Source organism: Volvox carteri, assembly GCF_000143455.1.
Source record: "Volvox carteri f. nagariensis unplaced genomic scaffold VOLCAscaffold_35, whole genome shotgun sequence".
Taxonomy (NCBI): Eukaryota; Viridiplantae; Chlorophyta; class Chlorophyceae; order Chlamydomonadales; family Volvocaceae; genus Volvox; species Volvox carteri.
Genome location: NW_003307578.1, coordinates 952,145 through 975,973, shown reverse-complemented (window position 1 = coordinate 975,973; position 23,829 = coordinate 952,145). Strand labels below are relative to the sequence as shown.

Below are 23,829 nucleotides of genomic sequence, written 5' to 3'. Positions count from 1 at the left end.
TGAAAGAGTAAGTTGATCTGCTACTGCCTGTGCCACCGGACAGGCCCAGAAGTGATGACAGCGAGGGGATACACCTCCCACTGAACCTACTGGATAACCTCCACAACCACATAGTTTACAATAGTTTACAATAGTTTACAATAGTTCACGCCTACCACACCACCCTGGCAACATCACAGCTAAGCCCCTCGCATTGGCTTTGCCAGCGATCCAGAATCTGTAGAACAGCTGGCATTAGCCCACAAAGCCCGTCTAAGCGGGTTCTGAGGTCCGGCAAGGAGTACCCTACGCCTTCGGCCGCTGCCCTTGAGGAGGCGGCAGCAGGCGACTCCATGACGCGATCCACTCAGAAAGAACCATCTTTAGATGAGATTTACAAGCTGCTTCAGACCCATGCTACACAGACCAAGGCGTCCTTCGACTCCTTGCATAGCAAGACAGATGCGCTGGCTGCTCGTGTTGACTCGCTGGAAAAGAATATTCCGGAAATAATTACCAAAAAGGTGGAGACCGAAATGAAGCAGTTCGAAGTTCGGGCCGCGCAGTTCATCATCGAAACTGTGCAGTCTCAGCTCGCGGGGGCCCCTACGTTTGCGACCGACCGCACCGGGTCTAAACAGCGTAGGAACTTGACCGGCAAATCTGCCTACTACGATTCCGGCTCCCTGATCGCGTTTGGCGTCCCGGCTCTCGCGACCGCTAAGCAAGCAGCGGAAGCCATCACCCAAGTCGTCTCCGATGCCAGTGGAGGAAGCCTCCAGGCCTCCTTCCTCAGCGTCGAAGTACGCACTGAGAAGCCACGACCCAACCAGGCGGNCCCAACATACAACATCACCATCGGCGTCACCCCCCGTGTCCGTGGTATGCTTTTCCGACACAGCCAGGCCCTTAAGGCCATCGGCATCACCTTCCGGGATGACCTCACCCCGGCAGGTCGTCAGCTCAAGCAGGCTCGGAACGCGCAGTTCCTGCGGCTGCGTGACGAGGGCCGCAAACCCAAGTGGCTGGGCCCGTACATCGAGTACCAGCGCACCGACGGCATGTACTACATGGTCTCCAAGTACGACGTGTCCGACGTTCCGCCCCCCCCCGCCCCAGCCCCCGGCCAGGAACGGGGCTGCGGCGGGCACAAGCGATGGACGCGTGACCACAGAGGGTGCTGGCGAGGGGAGCGCCACCTAGAGTGCTATGAGTCGTGAGGCTAAAGACATCAGGGTCTTGCTTTGGAACGTGTGGGGTTTGTCGGTAGCTAAGCTCACCGACCCATCTTTCCTCCGCATTGCCCAGGACCACGATGTGCTAGATCAGGAGCATAATGCGTTTGGACGTAAACTGCTCGAGTTGTGCCGGGTTTCAGAGGTTGTCATTCTCAATGGGCGGGCACCGGGTGACACTGAGGGCAGGCTCACATACGAGTCCAGCCGGGGGGGAGGCAGCATGATTGACCTTGTGCTTGCGTCCCCTTCTTTGTACCCGTGCGTGCGTTCCTTCCGTGTCCTGCCACAGCAATCTTTTTACCGTGAAGAACGCCGCTTGAGTGATCATAACCCCGTGTCCCTTCACCTCGCGTCGGTTTGGAGGCCGGACCGGCCACCCATGCGTAAACCCAAGCCGACGTTTCTTGTCTCTGAGGCGCACAGGTACACAGACATGTTCTACAACCCGGAGGCCCCCCCTGTGGTTGGTGTCCGGGCGGTTGCGGATTCCCTGCGTGCTGGCCAGATTGGTGTCACCCAGGCGGTTGACACTATCGAACGGATTTTGCTGGGTTGCTTCGGTGATGCCTTCAGGCCCGGGCCGGTTTCTAACGGCAAGGCGGCGTGGTGGAATGATGAGTGTGCTGCGGCTAAGCAGGCCATGTTGCAGTATCGGTCTGATGTGATGAAGTGGGGGTGTGCTGCCCCGGCTATGGGGCATACGAGTTTTCAAGAGCTACGTCGTCAGTTTAATCGTGCTAAGCGTAACGCGCGACGGGATCACCGGCTGCGAGCCTTGGAGTTATTCATAGCTACATGCAAACGGGATGCGAAGACCCTATGGCAACGTCTGAACGGTAAGCCAGCGTCCAGATGCAATGTGGAAGACGTGTCGGAGTGGACGGACTACTTCGATCGCCTTTATAATGCCTCAGCCTCCTTCGATGAGGTGCAGGAGGCCCGTGTCTGTGCCATTCTCAACTGTATCAATCTCGGTGCGGGCTCCCAAGTCGGGGCGGCGTGGCGTGATTCCGAACCGGTGCATGCTAGACGGTCTATGGCCGACACTATGAATGGTCCGTTCACTCTTGAAGAGGTTGAGGCGGCTTTGTCGTCCCTGTCTAATGNGCGTTCCCCGGGTCTGGGTATGGTTCGGGCCGAGTGCTACAAGTATGCCAAGCGAATCCCTCGTNGAGGTGACGAGGACAGGGTGTCTGTCAATGTTATTGCCCCTGGGATTCGAGGAACTTTTTCCCAGAACATTTTGGGATTAAGGGGGATGTGCCTTGAACAATTTTGGCGTGGCGTTTCTCAGTTCGTTATTTAAGAAAGGGCGACCCCAGGGTCAAGGGACAACTACAGGGGTCTAGCTGTGGGATGCGCCATTGCCAAATGCTATGCCACGGTTCTCGACAGGCGGCTGGCAGCTTTCGGGGATAAAGATGGTGTCCGGTGCCGTTTTCAGGCTGGGTCCCGTCAAAAGCGCAGTACAGTTCATCAGTTGTTCGTTGTTCGTCATCTTAAAAGTCGTTATGAGCGGCCCGGCAGCAATCAGGCCCTGTATGCGTGTCAGGTGGATTTTGAGAAAGCCTTTGATAGAGTGCNCCGGGCAAGCCTGTGGCAGCGTCTTGAGGAGAGGGGTGTGCATGGACCCATGTTGACGGCCCTTAAAGCCAGCTACGAACGTGTTCTCCAACGGGTCAAGGTTAACGGTCGCCTAGGGTCCATCTTTGCCTCTCTGCAGGGCGTGAAGCAGGGGTGTCCCATGAGTCCCAATTTGTTCGGGTTCTTCATTGAGGTTATTGCCGACTACCTTGAAGCGAGGGATGGTATGGACGAATGGTTCAACACACGTGCACACGAATGTCCTGTCATTAATGATCGTCGGTTGCCTCTGTTGTTCTATGCAGACGACCTTACTTTGTTCGCGACCTCGTTGGCACGCCTCCAGTTCTCGCTTAAGCTGCTTATTGAGTTCTGTGCTGCTTTTGGTATGCGCTGCAACGTTCGGAAATGTGAGGCCCTTGTTGTGGCTGCTTCCGTTGATGTCGTTAAGAGGGCGTTTGAGGGGGTGAGGCTCATGCTTCCTCTCCGTACTGATGGGTCGCTTTGGCACCCACCCATGGTTGGTAGTTTACTTGTTCCTAGTCCTATTAACTGGTGTGGTCGCGTTAGGTACTTGGGTCTCTATTGGGGCCCTGCGTCCCCGTTTGCGAGTTGTGTCAACGAACTTTTGGAAGCAGGGCGACGGGCTATGTTCGGTCTTAGTAATCGGTTGGATGAGAACAGGGTGTGGGCTCCTGCCGTTCGGCTTCAAGCGTTCGACACCCAGGTCCGTTCGGTTCTCTGTTATGGTGCTGAGGTCTGGGGTCCTGATAGGATTGTCTCCGTCCTGCGGTAGGAAAGGTGTTTTACCCGCTGGTAAGTCATATTTTGATTTGGCTTTGGAAGATGGTATGGTCCAGGTCCAGCGTGACTTCTGTTTACGTTGTGCTGGGCTCAAGCAGGTACCTTACAAGCTGTTGTACAGGGAGCTGTCTCAGTTGCCTTTGCAGTACTTTTGGTTACGCCTTGCGTTGTGTTTCTGGAATAAGATAGTCAAGTCCCGTGGGTCGGTCTATCATGACGTGTTAGTAGATGATCTCCGTCTGGCTCTTCTGTCTGATCTCAAAGTGGATTGCTGGTCGTCTAAAGTGCTCATCATTTTGCGTTGGTTGGGCCATGAGTGGCCGGCGTGTGACTCCGTTTCTCAGAAGGTAGATGTATATTCGTCTCAGTTGATTCGAGTGGGTGAGGTTCTGGAGAGGTTATCTGCGTTCCTTTTAAGTGACTGGGATCAGTTCAGCCAAGGGGGTGATCCGCGTGTGTTCCAAGGTAAAGGGGTTTCGCTTTGCAGGTATCATAACTGGATGGGCTCCCCTTCACCAGCAAGAGAGGGCTCCGATCCCACAGGCTATTTGCGTGTTTATTTGCCGGTCAACCAGTTGCGTATAGTTGCCAAATTCCGTCTTTGTTGTTGGCCTTTGGAGGTCAACAAAGGACACCATAGGCCGAGAGAGTGCCGTACGTGTCAGGTTTGTACGTCGGGTAAGGTTGAGGATGAATATCATGTGCTCATGGAGTGTGAGGCGTATACTGAGTTGCGTAATAGGTTTCTGATTAACGTTGAAGATACTGATATGCGCAAGGTATTTCTTAATACCAATCCGAGGAAAATCGCTACTTTCCTTACTGAGGTTTTTGATGAGCGTCAACAGCGTGCTCTGGAGCCTCACGGCTCGTGAGGGCACCCGCCGCGTCGGCGGCGGAAATACTGTAACCACAATACAATACAATACATACTGTTGGCCAAAACATCCTAAGATGGGAACTTCCTAACATAGGCACCCCATCAACCGTGAGACACCACCAAACCTCTTTTTGTTCATTTTCCCATCGTAAATGAGACCATAAACGATGGAATGTCCGTTGCAAAATAAGAATAGCTTCATCCAATACCTCAGAAGAGCCCGTCGCCTCTTTGATGAAGAGGGTGTGGGCCACACGGCGAGCCATCGAAAATGGTGAAAGTTGCATATTAGTCGCTAATTTAACGGATAAATCTTGAAATCTGATTGGAGGCCCTACACCCCATCTCCAACCAAGCCTCGACACCAGGGTTTGGGTAACCGACTCAATGGAGGGCACCATCGCTTCCCTAGATTCTACACTCAGAGGCAACAAAAGACTAGCCGCCTGTCTCCAATTCGCCGGGATATCAGCTAAAAGAGCGACAATAGCATCCATACATTCCTGCCATTTACGATAGGTGCACAGGGATTTAGCTACTGGGGTTCGCGGTTGGAGGTGTTGATCCACTATTTGATGCCGCCGCCGTCGTCGCCGCGCGCAGCATCTCCAGTAGCGGCGCCGCCGCCGCCGCCAGCAAGCCTTCTCCAACACCGCCAGCCGCCAACACCACCGCTGCCGCCGTCGCCAGCCCACGCCACAACCGCCAAATGACCATCCTGCGCTGCCGTCTTGGCGACGTGCTACAGGATTACGCTTCCACTGCCGCCACCGCCGCCGCCAGCGTCAGCTCGGTATCAGCACCTTGACTATCGTGCCCATGCCGCCACCTCGACAGCTGGAAATAACCGTACGGGCGCCGCCCCCGCCAACAACTGCTGCAGTGCCGTCAAGTTGCCCGTACAGCCCAGCGCCTCGCCGGTATCATCATTAAGGAGGGAGCCCGCCTCACAAAGCCAACACAGCCGCTCCCCCGCATCCTTACGGTGCACCGTTGCCCGACGGCAGGCGGCCCCCGCCGCGTGGCCGTTGTGCAGAGTCGCTGGATGGGGGAGGAGCAGGAGGAGGTAGGAAAGCTGCTGCTGGTGAAAACTGACGGCGGCGGCGGCGGCGGTGCTGCCGCCGTCGCCGTCAAGTTCCAGCTTGCGCAGTCATAGCTGTAGCGTGGGAAGGTCGCAGTGCTGCACGGCGGCCGTCAGGACGTCTCAGGCGCGGGAGAACAGTAACGTGAGGATGGCACGCAGCTAGAGCATAATTTTAATGTGTCCGCGGGCGGCTGCGGTAGGAGTATAGCATGTAAATTTCAGGGGCAGCCCCGCGCAAGGAGCCAGTCGCACATTTGACGCCTACCCGCGCAGGCTGCTATATGTCTTCGGCGCGTCAAGCACAATACGGTAGACCTACCATGGTCCAGGTTGAAGGCGACAACTAGCAAAGGTTCAACCAAGTATCATCGCGGCAAGAGCGCTTTACTTCATACTTTTATTAATTATGGCTACGTGCTGAGGAAATTGGCTTCGGAAGAGAAACGCCTGGGCGCCTGTTCTGCAAGTACGACTGGCAAATTCAAACTGACGACATGCCCCACGCTACCAAATAGAGCAACGCTAGTTCGTTACCTCCAGAACGAGAAATGTACATGTGGTTAAAGGTTTTTTACCATGTCATTTGACTGCGATAGTAACAGGCTTCGGTGCTTCCGTGAAATCGCAGGCATCCAGGCGAGAACGGTGCTCCCTAAGCACAGATTGTTTCACAAGCACACAATATACCGAAATTTACCAGATCGCTGTCAAGTTTCGAATCAGCACGCCACTAGACCGCGGCGCTCAAATAAAAAAAAACTAAATTTACAGGCCGGAAGCACATACAAGACAGGGCTTAGAGAAGTAAATCCCATGCATGCGAGCACAACCTCACCAGCTACAGAATTAGGATTCAATACCTTACGAGCTAAAGAGACTTCTGATACCGCAGGCGTACAGAACGACACGCACACAGTACACAACTCGCCAAGGGCCCCTTGGCGAGTTGGCCCCGGGGACGGTACGCTGCAGTAGCCGTCTCGTGCGAAGGGGACGCTGCTCCGTCGGCCCTTGGCACGGGACATAGGTTAGGTCTCAAAGAAAAACAAGGCCTCAAAGGAAAAGAGGCAGAAACTTGTATGTTCCCCATGGATAACAAATAACACACAGGCGCCCGCGCAGTCACAAGCATCCCCCTTTGCGGGGTTGCCATAATCAGCCGTCAGGGCGCCATCCTATAAACACTTTGACAACGCGTCCTGATGGAAGACGGAGGTGTTGATCGCCGTGCACACCACTTTTCCTTCCCGAAAATGACAGGAATCACGTTCAAGGATCTTGGAAGGCCGTAATAATCACAATTACGTATACAACGTGCTGCCATCACCACCACAAGTGGCACATCACCACCACGGCGCCGCCTTCCTTTCCCTTCCCGAACATCAAATCTCAGTACTCAAAAAAATCCAACCACCAATTTACTGAAACCAATCAACCAACGGGGAAGGCCCTAAATGCAGCACTTCAGGGAACCTCAGCAGTCAATAATAGGTGATAAATACGATTGAATTGATGATCGTGATAATGACAATGATTGCACTATGACACCATCGACATATGATCAAACAGCAAGACTGACGTCCAAAACTACAGCCCCGAATTTTTTAAAATAATAACAAACATGTTGCCAACCGACCACGATGCGCGCCATCGTTAATCCTTATCCATGTGTTCCTCCCTCCCCCTTTTCCGCAGCATACACAAACATCTAACAAACCAAGTACAGGTAGAAAAAACATACGGTTGTGTCGCAAAGGGTACCGCAGCAGCGGCACCGACCGCCGCCACCTTCCCACCCTTCACAACACCTTCCTTCCGCACCATAAACCGATTCCAGCACGAGACAAAGCGTGCCCCATAGATATACACGTTCGCACGCACACACACTGTCTGTGCTGAGGCGCTAACAGCACCAACGTCTCCTCCAAAGCTCACATACACACATGTACTCGCACGCACTCAAGCAGTCACACGCACATGATGCGCCAGCCAGCAGGTGCACATTTCTTATCCTTCCTCCCTCCTCCTCATCTTCATCCTCCCCCCGAACCCAAGCACCACCCGCATCATCCCACCTCGGATAAGGATAATCTCCTAGATCATCTCCACCACCTCACCTCCCCTCCCCTTCCCCCCAAAGGTACCATTCCGCGGGGTCCCCTATCTCAGTCGTTGTTCTCTCCACCCCTTCGGCTGAAGTACGCGTACTCAATGCTCAACATGGCCGTCAGCAGCAGCACCCGCTCCTGAAGGGTGGCCTTAGGCGGGAAGGGTAATACGTAGTTGCTAAAGTCAAAGACGCAGCGGCAGCAGTCGGTGCAACCCCGACCGCCGCCGTACGTCTTATGCGCCACAGCCGCCAGTGTGCCGTCAGGTTCCTCAATGTCAATAAACAGCTGCGGCTTGCAACACCTGGCGGTGGTGGTGGTAATAGTGATGGTGACGGGAGGGGTTGGGGGAGGGGTTGTGCATCGTTGGGAGGGAGGGGTTGTGTGGCGGGAGCTTGGGAGAGAGCGCTTGTTGCGGTAAGGGTTGTTGGTTAGAGGAAGAGGAAGAGGAAGAGGAGGGGCGGGGTCCATGTTCCCTTAAGAGGCTTTGCAGAGGGGCCCGGGGAGTGTGTCGTGTCTCGATGCTGTGTTTTGAGGATGCGATCGCGCAACTCCCCGTCTCTCCCCGCAAGTCCCACCGAATGAATTCCGGCAATCTCCTCCAGAGCTTCCCTCTGCACCCCGCCACCCACATCATACATGCAGCTATAAGAAGCCCACTAAAACAACAACAGCAGCAGCAGCAGCAGCAACACTCTCCACAGCCCAAAACGAATGCCCAAGCGCCCGGTCTGTCAGTATCCACTGACAGTACATAAAACACCCTTCCTCCCCTCTGGCCCCTCCCTCGACCCCATGCACCCGTTCACCCACGTTGCTCCGCAGCAATTGTTGACCCGTCCGCAGCAGCACATGGGGCTGACCAGCGAGTACTTGTGGACCAGACTGTTGCGGGACGAACCCACCAATACCTTCTGTCGATAAGTGCACAAACAGGACTGCTCGCAATATTTGGAGCAGTAGCCGTCATAGTCCTCAACAACCTAGGCGGACCGCGAGGAAGGAGGGAAAGGAAGAAGGCGGGGGGAGAAGAAACGAGCAACTAACGCTGCAAGTGGTAGAAGACAAAGAGAACATGTGAGGGATGGCGACATCCCTGGAAAAACATTTTTGGTGTTATCATAGCAATAATCGTGTTCATTAGCCTCTGCTTGGTCTTGGTCAGAAGCTTGGTGGATTTGCTGATGCCTACTGTCCCGACAAATTCAAAGCAGCGTCACCGATGGCGCCTGCCCAACATTCGTATTGGAAACGTTCAGATTTCCGTAATCGAAACGTCCAGAACGAGCCCGTTCATAAGGATCCTGTAAAAAAATTCTGAAAGCTTTGATTTATGGCTTGTAATTTGCAGTTCGCGCGCTGCGGTGCCGAATTTCAGATATGCAACACGCAGCCTAGGGGGGAAACGAGCGCCGTGTGCGCAAGTCTAAGGAGAGAATGTCTTGGCTACGATGTGACGGCTTCCTAATTGCCCCGTGCGATGTGATATCGGTTTCGGAGGAGGAAAGAGCCGCTCCTCCCTCACACAACGGCCATCACCATCACAATGAAACATCAGTTCAGCCAAAAGGCAGCAGAAAGTACTCCAGAAACTGGCCACAACCAGAGGGGTTGGTCATCCTGCGCCAGGCTCGGGTGGTCACCCAATGGATCACGGGTGGTCACCCAATGGGTCACGCTGCAAAACAGGAATGTATTTCTTCGCCCACGACCAGCAGCACCACCACCAACGATAGGACTCTGGCGCTCTTACCATCCCTTGCAGTGTGCCGTCCTTGGCGAATAGGCTCATCTCCAGAGGGCAGCAGCAGCACCCGCCGAGCTTGCAGGGTCGCTGAACCGTGTATTTCTCCTTATTGCCCTGATAAAAGTGAAGCTGGAGAGCCCGAAGGTTCAGGCCACCGAAGTGCGCAAGGCATACACGCAGACAGCAGGACGAAGACTCCTCGACATAATACACTTCCGGTAAGGCATCCACTTCCTTAGAGGAGGGAGACCAGGTGCCCGGCTCATTGTGCACCGTCGCGAGGCGCTTGTCCGCTGGCAACGCTTTGACCTTGTACTTGTTGGCCGCCTCGTAGGCACCACCGATGGAGGCCATGACCGCATCTATAACCTGCGTTGTTTCCTTAATAACGACGCCTGGCAGCTGGTCCAGGTCCTCAATGGCCTGTAGCAGAGGGGCTTCAGACTGCGCCATCCTTGATTGTAAGTTCTCGGAGGAGTTACAGGTTTGGTAATAGATAGCGTTTATCCGGTATATAACTGTGCGCGCGCCCTATTGCAGTTGTCGCCTAACATGCTCGTCCCGATCTTTATGGTACTGCGTACTGGCAAGACCAGCTCCACTGCTCTAACCAGCACGAAAACATAACTATGAAATAAGCAGCTGCTTGTTGACTACTAACCGGATTCGCCATACGTGGATCCTGTGTCAGTGGGCTTTTCAAGTGGCCTTGATTCGTATCAGTGTTTTACAATGTATCTATTCCAGCATCGCAAGCACAGGTTGCTTTTCTTCGATTACCTTAGAGACCGTGATGATGTCTCGTGAGGACCTCGTTGCAAACGAGAAAATAGAATTCCAGCATATGTTTCGCGTTGAGCCATGCAGCAGCTGTATATGAACCACATATCGCCCGTGGAGGTTGGACTTGCGAACTTGCGGACTTGGACCTTGCGAAGACGCAAGGTCCCCTTCCTACACCCCTCAACCCCGGTCCTTAGAATTTCTTTTTCATTATCTTTATTTTAATGATGAAAATAAGAGGAGGGCTGTCTGAGCATAATTTTAGTAAACAAAATTATGCTCAGACAACCCACTCTTTATTGTATTTGACTGAAATACAATTAGGCCGACTTTAAGACTAAACAACATAACACGGTATGATACAGTAGGAAAAAGAACTGATAACACTGACCCCAGAAAACATTCAAACAACGTAGCGAGGCAGCAAAATGCAGCAAAACGATAAAGCAAAGAATTACAACACATAACAGGACAACCATTCATACTTCCAACTTCAGACCCCGCGTCGACTAATTCGCTGTAGCCGCCTGCGGCAGCTTTTCGCCTTTTCCCCCATCCAGCCACCTTTCTTATTGTCCATATGCTACTGCCGCCGCTGCTGCCGCTACTGCCCATACTGCTGCTGCTTAGAGTACCTCTGGACCTGACCCTCATTTTCAAGCAGCGCTGCTCCTGCCGCCGCCGTCGTCCCCGCCCCTGGCCAGCACCGCAATGGCCACCTCTGCCGAAGCCAGCGTGCCATCGCCCAACAAAATCTCCTCCTCAGCCGCCGCGGCGGGACCGGCGGCGCCGCCGTCGCAACCGCCGTTGGCGCCGCCACTGACGGTGACGCCGGTGCTGCAGCCGTACGGATCATCCTCGGGCCCCTCACGTTCCGTCAGCGGTTCCCCTTGGTCGTCCTTGGCGGTGGCGCCGAAGGGCGCCTTTGGATCGTGTGGATCTAGCCGAGCACCTGTGCCGTACCACGACAGCAGCAAGGCGGATGAGAGGCGGGCTCATGCAGTAGTAGATGCTTGCCTTTTTCACGGCACCGCACATCTAAACGCTGAATATATCGTAGGATTTCACCCAGGATAAGGATAAGGATGAGTCAGCGCTACTATGGAAAATCAGTTTAGGGTCGGTTAGTTCGTCCTGTTTGTATTAATTGCTAGGACGAAACAAGGAAACTACGTACATTAAAACGACGGGGCTGTTTAAGCAGCCCCTCGCACAATTGTGTCCGGTCGTACTGTGCCGAATAAACCCTCCGTACAAGACGCCCAAAAAGCCAGGCCCGAATTTTACCGCGCGGAGGCGCGCGTGCGATTCTCAAAATGCGCGTGTACAAGTGTATGTCATTTGTTTGGCGAAAGGCCGCGGTGTGCCAGCGCGCTGCGCAGGAGGGCATGTTGGCCACAGTCGCACGCGGCAACCAGGCCCGGACGAATGGGTGGCTGTTTTGACGTAACTGAAAGCCTGAGCCGAAAAAGAACTGAAAGCATACAACGTAGCTTGCAAGACTGGGCTCATAAAACGGCCGCGGGAAGAGGAAGCGTTTGGCGAAGCGGCACTTTTGTGAAAGCAAAGGGGCGCCTGCTTTTGGTAGCGCAACACATACAGCACCTTGTTCAGAGCAAAGTCAAATTACAAACTTGCGCAAACAAAATATAACATACACAAACTTAATTAATAAGCATAAGATCAGAAAAGTCGTTCACAGCCGTGTGGGTGACACGGACGCCGCTGATGGCTTGGAACAGCTTTTTGCTGCGCATACGGCCGTGAGTGGTATGCTGCTCCTTACAAGGACTGCTCGTAGCGTGCTCGGTTGAATGCTCGGTAGCGTGCGAGTTTACCTATCATGATGTTTGTTTGCATATCCCTCCAAGCGAGAGGGCTTGGACCTATGCTGATGTTCGTTCCAAGAAGTGAACTGAGGACTGATGCTACACGTCATGTATACGCGTTGCTTAGCTTGCAACGGGACGCGCCCACGATGAAAGGTATGCACGTAAATTCGCCCGTGCGCCGAACGCCTTGTAACACGCTTCAACTACACTCACAATATACTGCTGCACTATTCTCTCCAGTCCTGCCACATTATGTTTCACCGACGTACTTCGGCACCTTCCACATCTGTATACTTTGCGAACGCGGGCAGCTGCTTCACCAGGACCCCAGTGTTTGCGTTGGCCTTGTTTTGAATTCTATTTGGGCTCATCATCCTGGTGATGCCGCCCACCCAGCTCGCACCCCTTAAGTTCTATGCCTTGTATGTATGCCGCCTCTCTCCTGCCGCCCCCCCTCTGCCCCCACCCTTAACAAGGATACGCGTAAATGTACCCCTGGGGCCAGTTGGAGGAGGCTTTAGAACACGCATGCACACATACATACATACATGTAGGCAGGCAAACAGACAGACAGGCAGACAGACAGACATACACAAGTAGTACACACATGCGCACACCACGCAACATACGCATTCCACTTCAAGCCGCAGCGCAACAAAATTGTCGTCGCCTTTCCAAAACCCCATGTTCCACGTGCTGTACGGCATGTACGAGCCGCCCACGCACCTGACAACTCTGACGTCTTGTGAAAGGTCATCTCGTGGACTGCCGCTGCGCGCTCCTCAAGCTCCGTCGGCGTCACCACGTGGCGCTCCGACGGGGGCCCGCCCTCGGCCGCCCACGGCGGCGGCGGCGCTGCGGCGACCAGGTGCCGTCGGATGCCGGGCGCCACCGCCGCCGCCGTCTCCACGTGCATCTGGGTCAGCGCCGCAGCCGCCGCGGCGGCAGTCAGGAGAAGGGGCGGGGTGAGGCGCTAGGGCTAAGTAGGAGCGGCAGGACGGGCAACACCGCCATTCGGGAACGTCTGTGAAATGTGAAAAGGACTTTCACAGCCCAACGGATGTGTTTTTGATTCCCGATTCGCCCGCTGCGTATGCTGGCAAAAAGGTTGCTGCTTTTGCAACTGCGAAGATAGGTGCAGCCTACGTCTGCCGCCTAACTCGATGTAGAATGTACTTGTAAAATTATGTTTGATTTGCGTCGAGACAGCTTCGCGGGTGAAAGCAGCTTGCGTCACATTACAATTGGTAATTTGTGCCTCCCTTGATTTACTACACTTGTTTTCTGGAACTCATACCCCACCTGCGGCCTGTTCGTCGGGAGCTCTGGGGCCCACAAGATAGGATTGACGATTGGGGCCGTGGGCGGAGGCCCGAGAGGTCCGATGCTGGACATTCTTGTTGCCCTCTTTTCCGTAGAACGCGAACAATCAACGCGAGCCCAAATGCTTGTGGACAAGACTCAGCAGCTTTTACAGTAAATGCTCTTGCGAAAGAGCTTGCGAAGGAGAACAAATATGTCGCCCGGCGTAGCTTACGTCGACGCGGTGCCCACCTTAGTATGGCTCCAGGACAAAGCCGTTCCTGCCTTGGACTCCAGTATTGTGCAATTGTCGTACCAAGCGAGTTCAAACTATTGGTTTCATAAGCAATTTTTCTTGACCGTTCTATGGTCTTCCAGTGCTTCTGTATCAAAGAGAGATGCAGATGTCTCGAATAGATTGAAGCCGTTTTGCAGGCACAGATTTTTGTGTTCAGCTTTTCGGGTTGCCGGTGCAATGCGTTGCGACCTGCTGCGTTGCGTGTTGACAGCCAGCCAGGAACATTGTGTGCTTGGCAGGACCCTTGCCAAGGGCTTGCCAAGCCAAGCTGCTTACTGGTCACTCCTCCCGTGCTGCAGTCCCAGCGACCTACGCCCTATGCTACGTCCAGGCCAGGGCGCACGGGCCCAAGGACCGCTTGTGTTACTTCTATTACAGTGTCAATTTGCATCCTGTTTCCAAAACATCCATGGCTGGTTGGAAAGGCCTATCTTGCAGGATCTGGTCCGCGCGACTGACACCTGACCAGCAGCCAGCTCTTCTAATAGCTCCGCGCACCCGACAAGCGTCGTCCATGCAGCAACGGCCTTACCATCCATTAAGCAACGGCCTTACCATCCATTAACAAGGTAGGTTCGGTTTGGCCCCAACGCTGGTTCGGAAGCCATAATCAAAACAGACGCGCGCATGCTGTCAATCGCGGTTGGCCGCTCCCGCGCAGCACGCAGTGCAGATTCGCACAGTGTCGGTATCAGCGCATGTGGCCGGGTCTAGCGAAGGGCAGGAAGGTATGTATTAGGAATCCTTGTCCTCTCGTATTCGCTACTGCTGCTCATCACGCCGGGGAGAAGGTTTGGCAAGGTACGGCACTGTACGAATCACAAATGTGATTACTGCTATGTATAACCGTATCCTAGTCTAGAACAGCACATGATAAGCTCGCTCGCTCGCATTCGTGTTCGCTCGTTCCCACTCATGCTCGCTCGCTCGCATCCGTGTTCACTCGCTAGCATTCATGTTCGCTCGCTCGCCGCGCCAGCTATACATCCGGGGGGGGGTCCTCCGTGTAAGGTTAAGGAAAAGATACATACGCAATCGCAACGCCGACAAAGGGCATTCAGGCACGCCACACACACAATGGCACACACAACCGCACACACACCGCACACACATACACACATATACACACATACATATAAAAACACACATACACGCATACACATACAACCTCCCTCCGTGACCCCGGCCGTTTGTTGACAGTTCCACACTAAAGTGTCAGCTGCAGGCGCTAAGTCTCGAGGATATCTGGAATGAAGGGCCAGGCTGGAAAGGCACTACTGCCTCTTCCTGGCACATTGGAGATAAGAGACCTCCGAATGCATCTTCCTTGATTATAAAGTATAGGATTGACCAGGACGGGGTATGGAATAACCACCAGGAGCGACCAGGCAATCAAATGACAGGAACAGCAGCGTGGAACAGCAGCGCTTCTCCCGGTGGGTGATTTCTTCTCACCGCCAGACCTAGGAAGAACGCGTTTAAATCAGAAGCAGCAGCAGTAGTACGCAAAGCTGCACGGCTTTGCGTACTACTACTGCTGCTGCTTCTGATTTAAACGTAATAGTGATAATCTGATGTGACCAGTCATATACTCGGACACCACTGCGATGAGAACGCTCTTTGAAGTGAACAGAATTCCGGAAACTGCTGAAGAGTTGGAGGGCCATGGCGAACACGCGATGCGAAGAACGCCATGGCCTAACATCGGGGACATTTTTGGGCCGAAGCCAGGATTACGATCTGGCGGTATGATGTAATACAATGTAAGCTTGGCGCCAGCAGACGAACGTTTGTAAGGAGCTTCGCTCTCGTAAAAGTTTCACCAGGGGGTTGACTCTTTCTAAAAGGATTCCTCTCGCTTTTTGAGGTTTCCGCAAATCACGCCGTTATTAGGGCGCTTTTCACGCCTCCTAAGATCCCGAGGGGAAGCACCGCCGTCCATAGCTCCGCCCACCTTTCGCGGGACGTAGCGAAGGGGGAGGGGTGCCCGCTGTCGATCTACGTCCAGTAGTGGCCTACGCATGTCCGACGGCCAAAGGAACACCTAAATAAGCGTTCTGGTATTTTGAAGTATTTTGCGTGTAAAACCTATCAGGGTAAGAGGCTGTGCATGGCTTGAGCCTGCGGGCTTAGCAATCGCCACGCCAGGCCACGCTGCCCGTCATTTCAAGAACCGGAGACGCCTTGCTGTCGGCGTCGTGCATACGATCAATAACGAATGAAGGATTCCATAGGACCCGACATATTTGATTTGGGTGTTTCAGTTCGCATGTGTGACTCACGTAAATTGGGTAGTCGAGGTTACACCATTATCGACCCTACACGACCAAAGGTCGCGTGAGCAGTGTCTGGGTGGATTTTTTCTCGTGTTGCAAAGATCTTATTACTGGTGTGGATCACAACGCAAAGATAAACCAAATCGAACTTTGACGACGTTCGTCAAACGCTATGCGATTGTTATGACGACGCTCGGCCACAGTTTTGCTACAACGCATGTACAGCTTTTACTGTTTTTCGTACCGACGCCTTCCGTCGTAGATAGCGGGTGGCTGTTCTGTACGGTTGCTGCTATAAACTGAATGTGAATAAACTTAGGGTGGGCCTCAAATGGTAAAAGGCTGATATCCTAACCAAATTCATAATTACGAGTGCATGTATGCTCCAACGCTTTCGAGATACGAAAGAGCTATCTGTCACATGAAGCAAAAGTTAATGCACAGTGCGAGGCGTCCAGGAATCCTTCTCTAAAGCGCTATGCAAAGCAGGGAACGAGCGAATGCGGCGAGTCGCGAAATTGTAGAGCGTAGCCGAACAATCTCACAATCCAGCCAAGCACTGCTTGACTGCCCCGCATTTCCCCTCCTCGCTCTCCACCACCACGTTCCCTATCCCTATCCCTCGTGCGCGCCTCTCTCGCTCTCTTCCTCCCCCCCCGCCTTCATTTCCTCCGGCTGCCGCTGCTGCTCGGAAGCAGGTTGAGCAGCTCGGCCGAGCTGCTGGCATCTGCATGGACGAGGCGGAGGAGGAAGGAAGGATGGATGAGGAGAAAAGGGTGGATGAGAGGAGGACATGGAGATGATGGCGATGGCACACATGGTGACAGGATAGGGCATACGGAGGGGGATGGGTTGAGCGGTGAATTGGTGCTTCGTGGCAGTGGGTTGGGGTGGCATGTGCAGTACCAGTGCCGGTGGTAGATCACGGGTGTGGGCGGGGGTCAGGGTTTGCTCGGTTTATATGGGGGCGGAAGGATGGCAGCCTTCTGCGCGGCGCAGTACAATGCAATATAATACACAGTACAATACACAGGAGCTGGTGTGTGGCTCCCGGGCGGGCGGGCAGTTCGGGGGGAGAGGAGCAGTTCACTAACCCCACCCCCTCCACCACCAACACATAAACCGCCACACCTCAGCCGCCCAGGACCAGAATCTGTTTTGTGTAGCTTCCGCCTCCGCGTCCGCCGCTCCCGTTCACATACATACATCTGAGTCGGGGTCGAGAGCACACAAGACTAACCGACTTGCGCTATGTGTTCCCGACCCTTGCGTTATGTTTCGGCTTCGGCCCCCGGCTCTTGCGGCCCACAGTGTAATCTAAGTCATACATACATACATACATACCGCATCAAGACCTGCGCTCCCCTCACCCATCCCGGACCATCCCCCGCATCCATTCACCCCCAAATGACCGCGGCCGATCGGACCACGTCGCTCCACGTCACCGCCAAAAAGTGCGCCGCACACATAAACACGCACACACACCCTTTCCGCCCCGACCCCGCCCATCTTCCCCCACCCTCTATCTCCTTCCAACACGCGTACATACATACAGACGAGTACCGTACGTACCTTCCTCCACCCCGGCAGCTGCCCCTGTCACTCCTCCACCTGCTGCTGCTGCCGTGGTGGCGGTGATGCTGTCCCTCGATGGTTCCGGAGCTCCCTCCTCTCCCGCCACCACCGCCGCCTCACCGCCTGCTTCCCGCGCCTTCAACCGCTCAGCTTGTTCCGCCTCCAGCTTAGCCAATACCTCCTGCCGTACACACAAGTTTACTGTTAGACGGACGGACAGACAGGGACACACGGAATTACACATGTTGCGGTGGTGGTGGGGTCGGGGGTAAGACGTGCGAGAGGCTTGGGAGCCTTGCCCTGCCTGCCCTTGCCCTGCCCTCCCTCCTCAACCAAACATGGGGCCATATCGACTGGACCATCCGAATAAGCCAGACCTCCGTCTCCCCTGTCCGCCCTTCATCGCCCGCCCCTCCACACCGCTAGCCAACCCCTATCCCGGTCCCTGGACGTGGCAGTCGCATCTTTTGTGATTATAGCACCATAATCATCCTCATCATAGACTTCCCATCACCCCCAGCACCAGAAGCCCACAACCTGCTCCAACCGGCGTCTCTCCGAGTACGGCACAAAGTCCTTCTTCGTAATGACCGCCAGCTGGTCCTTAAAAAAGTACACGGCATCTGGTTTCGGAGCATCGCAGCCGCCGGAGGAAGTGCGTGGGTTTAGGGGAATCAACATGAGCCGAGCCCGGGATAGGGGGATGGAGGGACACACGAACCACGAACGGGGATGGGGGAAACGGGGGGAAGGTTGGAAAGCGCAGAGGGCGTGTGGTTTGATGGCGAGGCGGTTATCGTGTGGGGGCGGAGAGGAAGGTTAAACTAAAAAAAAACGTATCAACACTTTGCAGCATTTCACAGCTTCCCCGACCCTCAGTTTAGTTCCTCACTTGATGCGCCGTAAAACACGATGCTGTAGAAAACGCTAATCACCGCCATAATCGCTGCCACAGACGCTAAAATCCGAACCAGGAGACTATCAAATGGTCCACTGCTACTGCTGCTAGTGGTGCTGTTGTTGCTCACGATGCTGCTACTGCTTGTGGTGCTAGTGGTGTTGGCACTCAACGGCGAAGCGCTGGATTGCGGCAGGGAAGAGGAGGAGGGCGTTGCGGTCGATGCTGGCGGAGGTGATGGCACGGGGCCAGAGAGGGGGGTAGCTGGAGCGGGGGATGGAGGCGAGGGTGCAGTGACCGCCGCCGACGCAGAGCTCTCCTTTCTGCGGATAAGCGGCCGTAGGTGTGAGGGGGACAAGGGTTTTGATGAAGGGACATGGAGCAAACGAATTCCCCGACATGAACGGCTTTTAGGGTCCTGGGAGCAACGGATAGGAAGTGGAAGCTACCGACTTAGGGCGGAACCTTGAGGAGGCGGATTGAGAGCCCAGGGGTTATAGTGTTGGGAGGAGAATGAGCGGCAGGGTTGGATGACCCGAAGCAGGCTGGGGTGGTGAAGGTTGGCTGGCTGGCTTGGGAGAGGAAGGAAGGAAGAGAGAGAGAGAGAGAGAGAGAGAGAGAGAGAGAGGGGGGGGGGGGGAAAGAGAGAAAGAGCATCGACTGTGGGAAAACAGGACATCGGCCAAGAAATGCGAATGCTTGTGCGGCGTGGGGAGCCATGGACTGACAAAAAGGTGAGGAGATGGCATGCAACAACAGATTCATTGTTTGTCGCGCAGGAGGTTACACATGCCGGTTTATGAAGCCTGCACCCAGCGCTTCGCCCACTTACAGCTGCTGCAGCTCCCGGAGCCCCTTGCCGACGCCTTTCCGTTTTGCGTGGGTCTGCAGTGCGCCATGGACACCGCCAAGCGGATTTGGCCGAGATCTTAGGCGCTGTAACCTTCCTTTCAATCACATGTTGCATAGCAGTATTCCCCTGACGCCTTAGCAAGCAATGGCGGTGGCAAGGTCAGCCTATCGTGGCCCAGCAAGATCGACAGCTAATTTCTATCCATCCAAAGAAGGACAAGGCAGTTCTCCCATGCAATCCTGCTCACCACGATTGATGTCCGTGACAGGACTGGGAATGCAAAGCTCCCAAAAGCAAGCCCATGATTTGGGCACCTAAGTAATTTGTGCACATACATTGTAGGAAGCTATTCGTGAAGAGATTAATGGCTGTTTACTCATACCCCGATTACCTCTATCATGCTTCTGCTTCCATCGCCGTACTCCGATGCAGTCAAAGTTTTACTTTCGCGTTTAAGTCCTTTCTGTAACTCCTCCTTTCCGTTAATGCATAGGAACTGCATCACGCGACGTTCCCACAGCTTACCAAGTAACCTCTTGCACGTTGGTGTAACTTCTTTTCCGCGCTTTGACAAGGCTTCCTTTTGCGCTAGTCAGCATGTTTTATGCAAGCGCTTCATGAGTCATACCGACTCTTTGAAAATGATAGGTTGCTCAAGCTGAGCTTCTAGACACAGCGAACGTTAGCGGTAATTTGAAGGCGGCGTCCGCGGAGCGCGGATGGACCCGATAGCGCAGCTTGGAAAAGATGCATATCACGCCTTGTGCATAGCATTTGCGGCGCAGAGCAAAGATAAGCTGTACTCACCGGTAAGCAGTTGAGGGAAGCGCGATGGCTAGACAAAAGCGCCTCTTTGCAGACTACCTGAGGAATCCTCGCGCCAGGAAACTGATGTTCTGCTGGAGGACGCTCGTGACCTTCTTGGCGTCACCGAGGAGGAGGACAGGGTAAGAGCCCGGACCAATTTTCCCTGGAAAGAACAGGAAAGACCCCGGGTTCAGGTCTCCCGCGCTTTTGGTTTCCAGGGCCCCCTCTTTCCCCCGGCGTCCTTCTCTCGTGTTTGTGCGTACTACCTTCATAAGTTTGCAGCTGCACAACCTTTCCCAATCCTCAAGACTTTGCACAAAATCACAAATCTCGCCTCACACGATCCCGCAACTCCCGACTCGTTGCGGCTCTGCTGCTGCTTGTCCTCCGGCCACACTTCCCGCCCTGCCACCCTCCCCCAACCCGTCCAGACAATACGTGCGCAAATAGATCAAGACCCAAGGATTGCCGCGCTCAGGTGCGATGTGGGTCAAACATGTGCGTCAGTTCCCCCGCGTCCTATTGCATCTACCTGTAATTGTTGATGTCCCTCCCTAGGGAAAGGGAAAGAGAGTTTGCCAAGGGGCGCTCTCATCGGTCTTAGATTCCATGTTACCCCTCCCCGCCGACTCAGCAGGTTCGGGAGTACAGGTGCTGTGCCTCTCTGACTCTGCTGCATTCCCCCACACCCACACACACACCCCACAACCCCCCCCCACACACAACACACACACACAAGACAACACACACACACACAAAGGGGGGTCGGCCTCGTATGAGGGTATGCGGGAGGGGGGTTAGAGTGAGGCTTTAGAAGCCCTAGTGAGCCAGATGTCCCCGGGGCCGCCCTCCCCCTCCGGCACGGCCACCACCTCTTCGATCGGGGCATAATCACACTTGGGCTGCTAGGCTGTTCAGCCCAGAGTAGAGCCTGGCGGTAATGGAGACAGTTAGCGTCTGGCATGCGCTGATAAATACATACATACCTACATACATACATGCGCACACGTACGCGCCGTTGCTCCCACGTCTGCGCCACCTGGGCCCCAGTCCTTTCGTGACTCCCCTCCCTCCCGCTGCCTCCCCCCTCCCTTTTCCAGGCGCGGCGAGCTTCCCCCGGGGGGTATCCGGCCACTGCTGCTGCCGTCCTCCAGGTGGGGCTGGGGGGTGGGGTGTCCTTAAGGGTTGAACTACGGTGAATTGCGGGGATGTTGATGGCCGACGGGGGACCTAGGGGTGATTAGCTGGGAGGGGGGGAGACCGGGAGCCTGCTTTGGCGGGTAACGGCGGCCCCGTGTTCCCCGGGGCTCTCCCTTCTCCCGTATGTGGAGGTGGGAGGTGTGTGGCGGGAGGGAGGGAGGGAGGGAGGGAAGCGTGAAGATGAATGCTTTGGAGGGGGGGAGACCGGGTCCCCTGGGGTGGGGTGGGGTGAGTGTCGTGTGGTGGTGATGGTGGTGGTGGGTGGTGATGGTGACGGTTGAGGGGGGAAAATTGGAAATGTGTGTATTTTCCTTTTGGGGGGCCCCCGTCACGTGGGGACGGCATCAGCATCCGCAACTGCTGTCTTTGTGGGAGCCGCTGCAGCTGCGGCGGCGTTGGTGTGCCGCTGTGTAACCAGTAGGGGTGTTTTCAAGGGGAAATGGGTGGGGAAGATTTGGAATGCTGTACTTTGACTAGAATCACCTGACTAGAATCACCTGACTAGAATCACCTGCACCACATTGCGAGGCCGCAGATTGCAAGTGATGTCTGTTGTTACGTGGCGGTGGGTGGGGGCGGGGTTGGGGGGTAGCAGGAAGAGGGTTTGGGAAGGGGAGGGGGCTCACACGCGGGGCATGATGTGGAGTGGGGTAATGTGGGATCGCACGGCACCTCTACGTGTGTGTATGAGTGTGCATCTGATTTTCCCGCCACCATCCCGGGGGCTTCGGGTTCCCCCCTTGGAGTGCAGGGGGGGAACGCCGTTCGGCGGGATGCCGCCGCCGACAGCGGGCGCCGCCGCCGCCGCTGCAACGCCAGCCACTGGCGGAGGTGGAGGCTTCGACGCGGCGCCGTACTCCTCCTCGCAGCCAAAGGCGGCAGCTGCCAAAAAGAGTGAGCTGTCCGTTTCCGTCTTGCCGTCTCCGCTTGTTGGCCCCCAAGCTGTATATTAATCTCCCGTACAATTAATGCAACTACCGTATATCCGTACGACATTTCCCCCCGTTTGAAAACCATTCGGTTCGTCGCCATCGTCGCCGCCACCAGCACCTTCCGCTTTGTCAGGAGAATAGATTTGCTTTTTTGACGGAAGGGAACAATGCCAGCGTTGCGCTACGCGCTACGCCTACCCATGGCTCGAAACCGGTTTCCCCCCTTCCCCCGGCTTCCTGATCAGCTGCTGCAACGCCAAACAGCGCCGCCGCCGCGCCGGCGGCGGCGGGTACGACTGGCGGCGGCGCATCCGGTCCGTCGGCCCCCGGCGCGACCGGCTCCTCCCTCGTGGGCCGCAAGCTACAGCGGCTGTACCCCGACCTGTCGCCGCCGTGGGTGACGGGTACGGTAATGTCGTACAACACCAGTACGGGCAGGCACCTCATTCAGTGGGGCCCGCCGCTACGCCGCGAGTCCTGGGAGTGCATCGCGGACTTTGCACCCCAGAACTTCCGGTGGCTGGAGCCCGGGGCTGAGCCGGCGGGGCTGGCGGGGGGGGGAGGCGCCAAGGCGGGGACCGCGTCGAAGACGGGTAGGTGTGCTCTTGTATGTATGTATGTATGTATGTTGTTACAGGGTGGTTAAGCTTCACCAGCGGCCCCCTTTCCCCCCAACCCCCCACACACAATACAAACGCAGGGGGCTCTAAATCGACGCCCAAGTCCTCCACGCCCAAGGCGCCGCCGCCGCCACCGGCGCCCAAGACGGCGCCAGCCGCCGCCACCGCGTCGGCCGCGGCCGCCACTGCCGTACCCGGGCTGTCGCTACCGGGGGGCCCCTCCACGTTTCACGCGAGTGAGTGGCGCGGCCGCCAGTTCATATTGGGCGGGGCGGGGGGGTGGGGAGTTGGTGGGGGTCCTGAGAGTGAGCACTTGGTTTGGATGTGGGAGTGGGGTTGTGTATCGCAATGGGTCACTCTCGCCACTAGCGGTGCGGGGGGGAGTTTAGCTGTCCACATCATCATCCCTCTACACGTGCTTTCCTCCGTCCCTGCTTCCCACCAGAATGTGCTACCTAAGAGCCCCAATCAGCCCTTTCCCTCCCTCTCGGTGTTTTTTCCCCTCGGAAGTGGCTCGCCGCGGGGGGGGGAGGGGAAGGGGGAGGGGGGGCTCGTTTTCCGTTTTGAGACCGAGGAGGCGTTTCGCGTTTTGCCGAATGTCGCACGTGCCTGCCCCTCCCCCACCCCAACCCCAACTTCCCCATACACACCTACGTACGCACACACACATGCACGCGTGTGTGCACACACACACATACATACACACACACGCATCATCTCATCCCGGACGTAACCCGACCCGAGCCTATCGCGGACACTTGAACCCCGCAGCCGGCGTCAGTCTGACGTCAGCGCCGTACAACGAGAGCTTCCTGCGCACCTGCCTCGCCAAGAACCGCCCCGAGGTACGCATCCGGCGCATTTGAGTGTACGGCAAACTTACACACACCTCAATTACCCGGTACCGCGCCAGTTGTTGTACGTTAGCCGCATCCGTGTCCCCTTAACTCCGACCCCACACACGGCGTCGGCTGTTCGACCCGTTACTTCTTAGATATGAAAATATGATGTCCCCCCACAAACTCCCCC

General features: G+C 55.5%; 4 protein-coding genes across 4 annotated transcripts in view; 1 reads left to right on the top strand and 3 right to left on the bottom strand.

Moving 5' to 3' along the window:
• Positions 1-7,606: 7,606 nt before the first annotated feature.
• VOLCADRAFT_105881 (uncharacterized protein) lies at positions 7,607-9,877 on the bottom strand (the record flags this gene model as incomplete). Its single annotated transcript, XM_002953237.1, has 3 exons — positions 7,607-7,981; positions 8,491-8,660; positions 9,431-9,877. The coding sequence occupies 3 exons, from the start codon at positions 9,875-9,877 to the stop codon at positions 7,735-7,737; spliced, it is 864 nt and encodes a 287-aa protein (XP_002953283.1). The 3' UTR covers positions 7,607-7,734.
• Positions 9,878-10,863: 986 nt separating this feature from the next.
• Positions 10,864-13,434, bottom strand: VOLCADRAFT_94075 (uncharacterized protein; the record flags this gene model as incomplete). The annotated part of the gene is made up of 3 exons (XM_002953236.1): positions 10,864-11,159; positions 12,766-12,955; positions 13,342-13,434. 3 exons carry the CDS (start codon positions 13,432-13,434, stop codon positions 10,864-10,866), a joined length of 579 nt encoding a protein of 192 aa, XP_002953282.1.
• A 3,143-nt stretch (positions 13,435-16,577) lies between these two features.
• On the bottom strand, positions 16,578-19,578 carry VOLCADRAFT_94074 (uncharacterized protein; the record flags this gene model as incomplete). Its single annotated transcript, XM_002953235.1, has 6 exons — positions 16,578-16,642; positions 17,488-17,671; positions 18,025-18,113; positions 18,383-18,570; positions 19,221-19,273; positions 19,489-19,578. The coding sequence occupies 6 exons, from the start codon at positions 19,576-19,578 to the stop codon at positions 16,578-16,580; spliced, it is 669 nt and encodes a 222-aa protein (XP_002953281.1).
• A 382-nt stretch (positions 19,579-19,960) lies between these two features.
• The window catches only part of VOLCADRAFT_94073 (uncharacterized protein), a gene marked incomplete at both ends in the record, with an annotated part of 4,970 nt that continues 1,101 nt past the window's right edge, over positions 19,961-23,829 (top strand). Inside the window, 9 exons of the mRNA XM_002953316.1 lie at positions 19,961-20,050; positions 20,147-20,188; positions 20,480-20,526; positions 21,149-21,202; positions 21,380-21,386; positions 21,995-22,142; positions 22,426-22,773; positions 22,881-23,036; positions 23,572-23,645. Of these exons, the coding sequence (XP_002953362.1) occupies positions 19,961-20,050; positions 20,147-20,188; positions 20,480-20,526; positions 21,149-21,202; positions 21,380-21,386; positions 21,995-22,142; positions 22,426-22,773; positions 22,881-23,036; positions 23,572-23,645 (966 nt within the window). The remainder of the gene's footprint in view (positions 20,051-20,146; positions 20,189-20,479; positions 20,527-21,148; positions 21,203-21,379; positions 21,387-21,994; positions 22,143-22,425; positions 22,774-22,880; positions 23,037-23,571; positions 23,646-23,829) is intronic.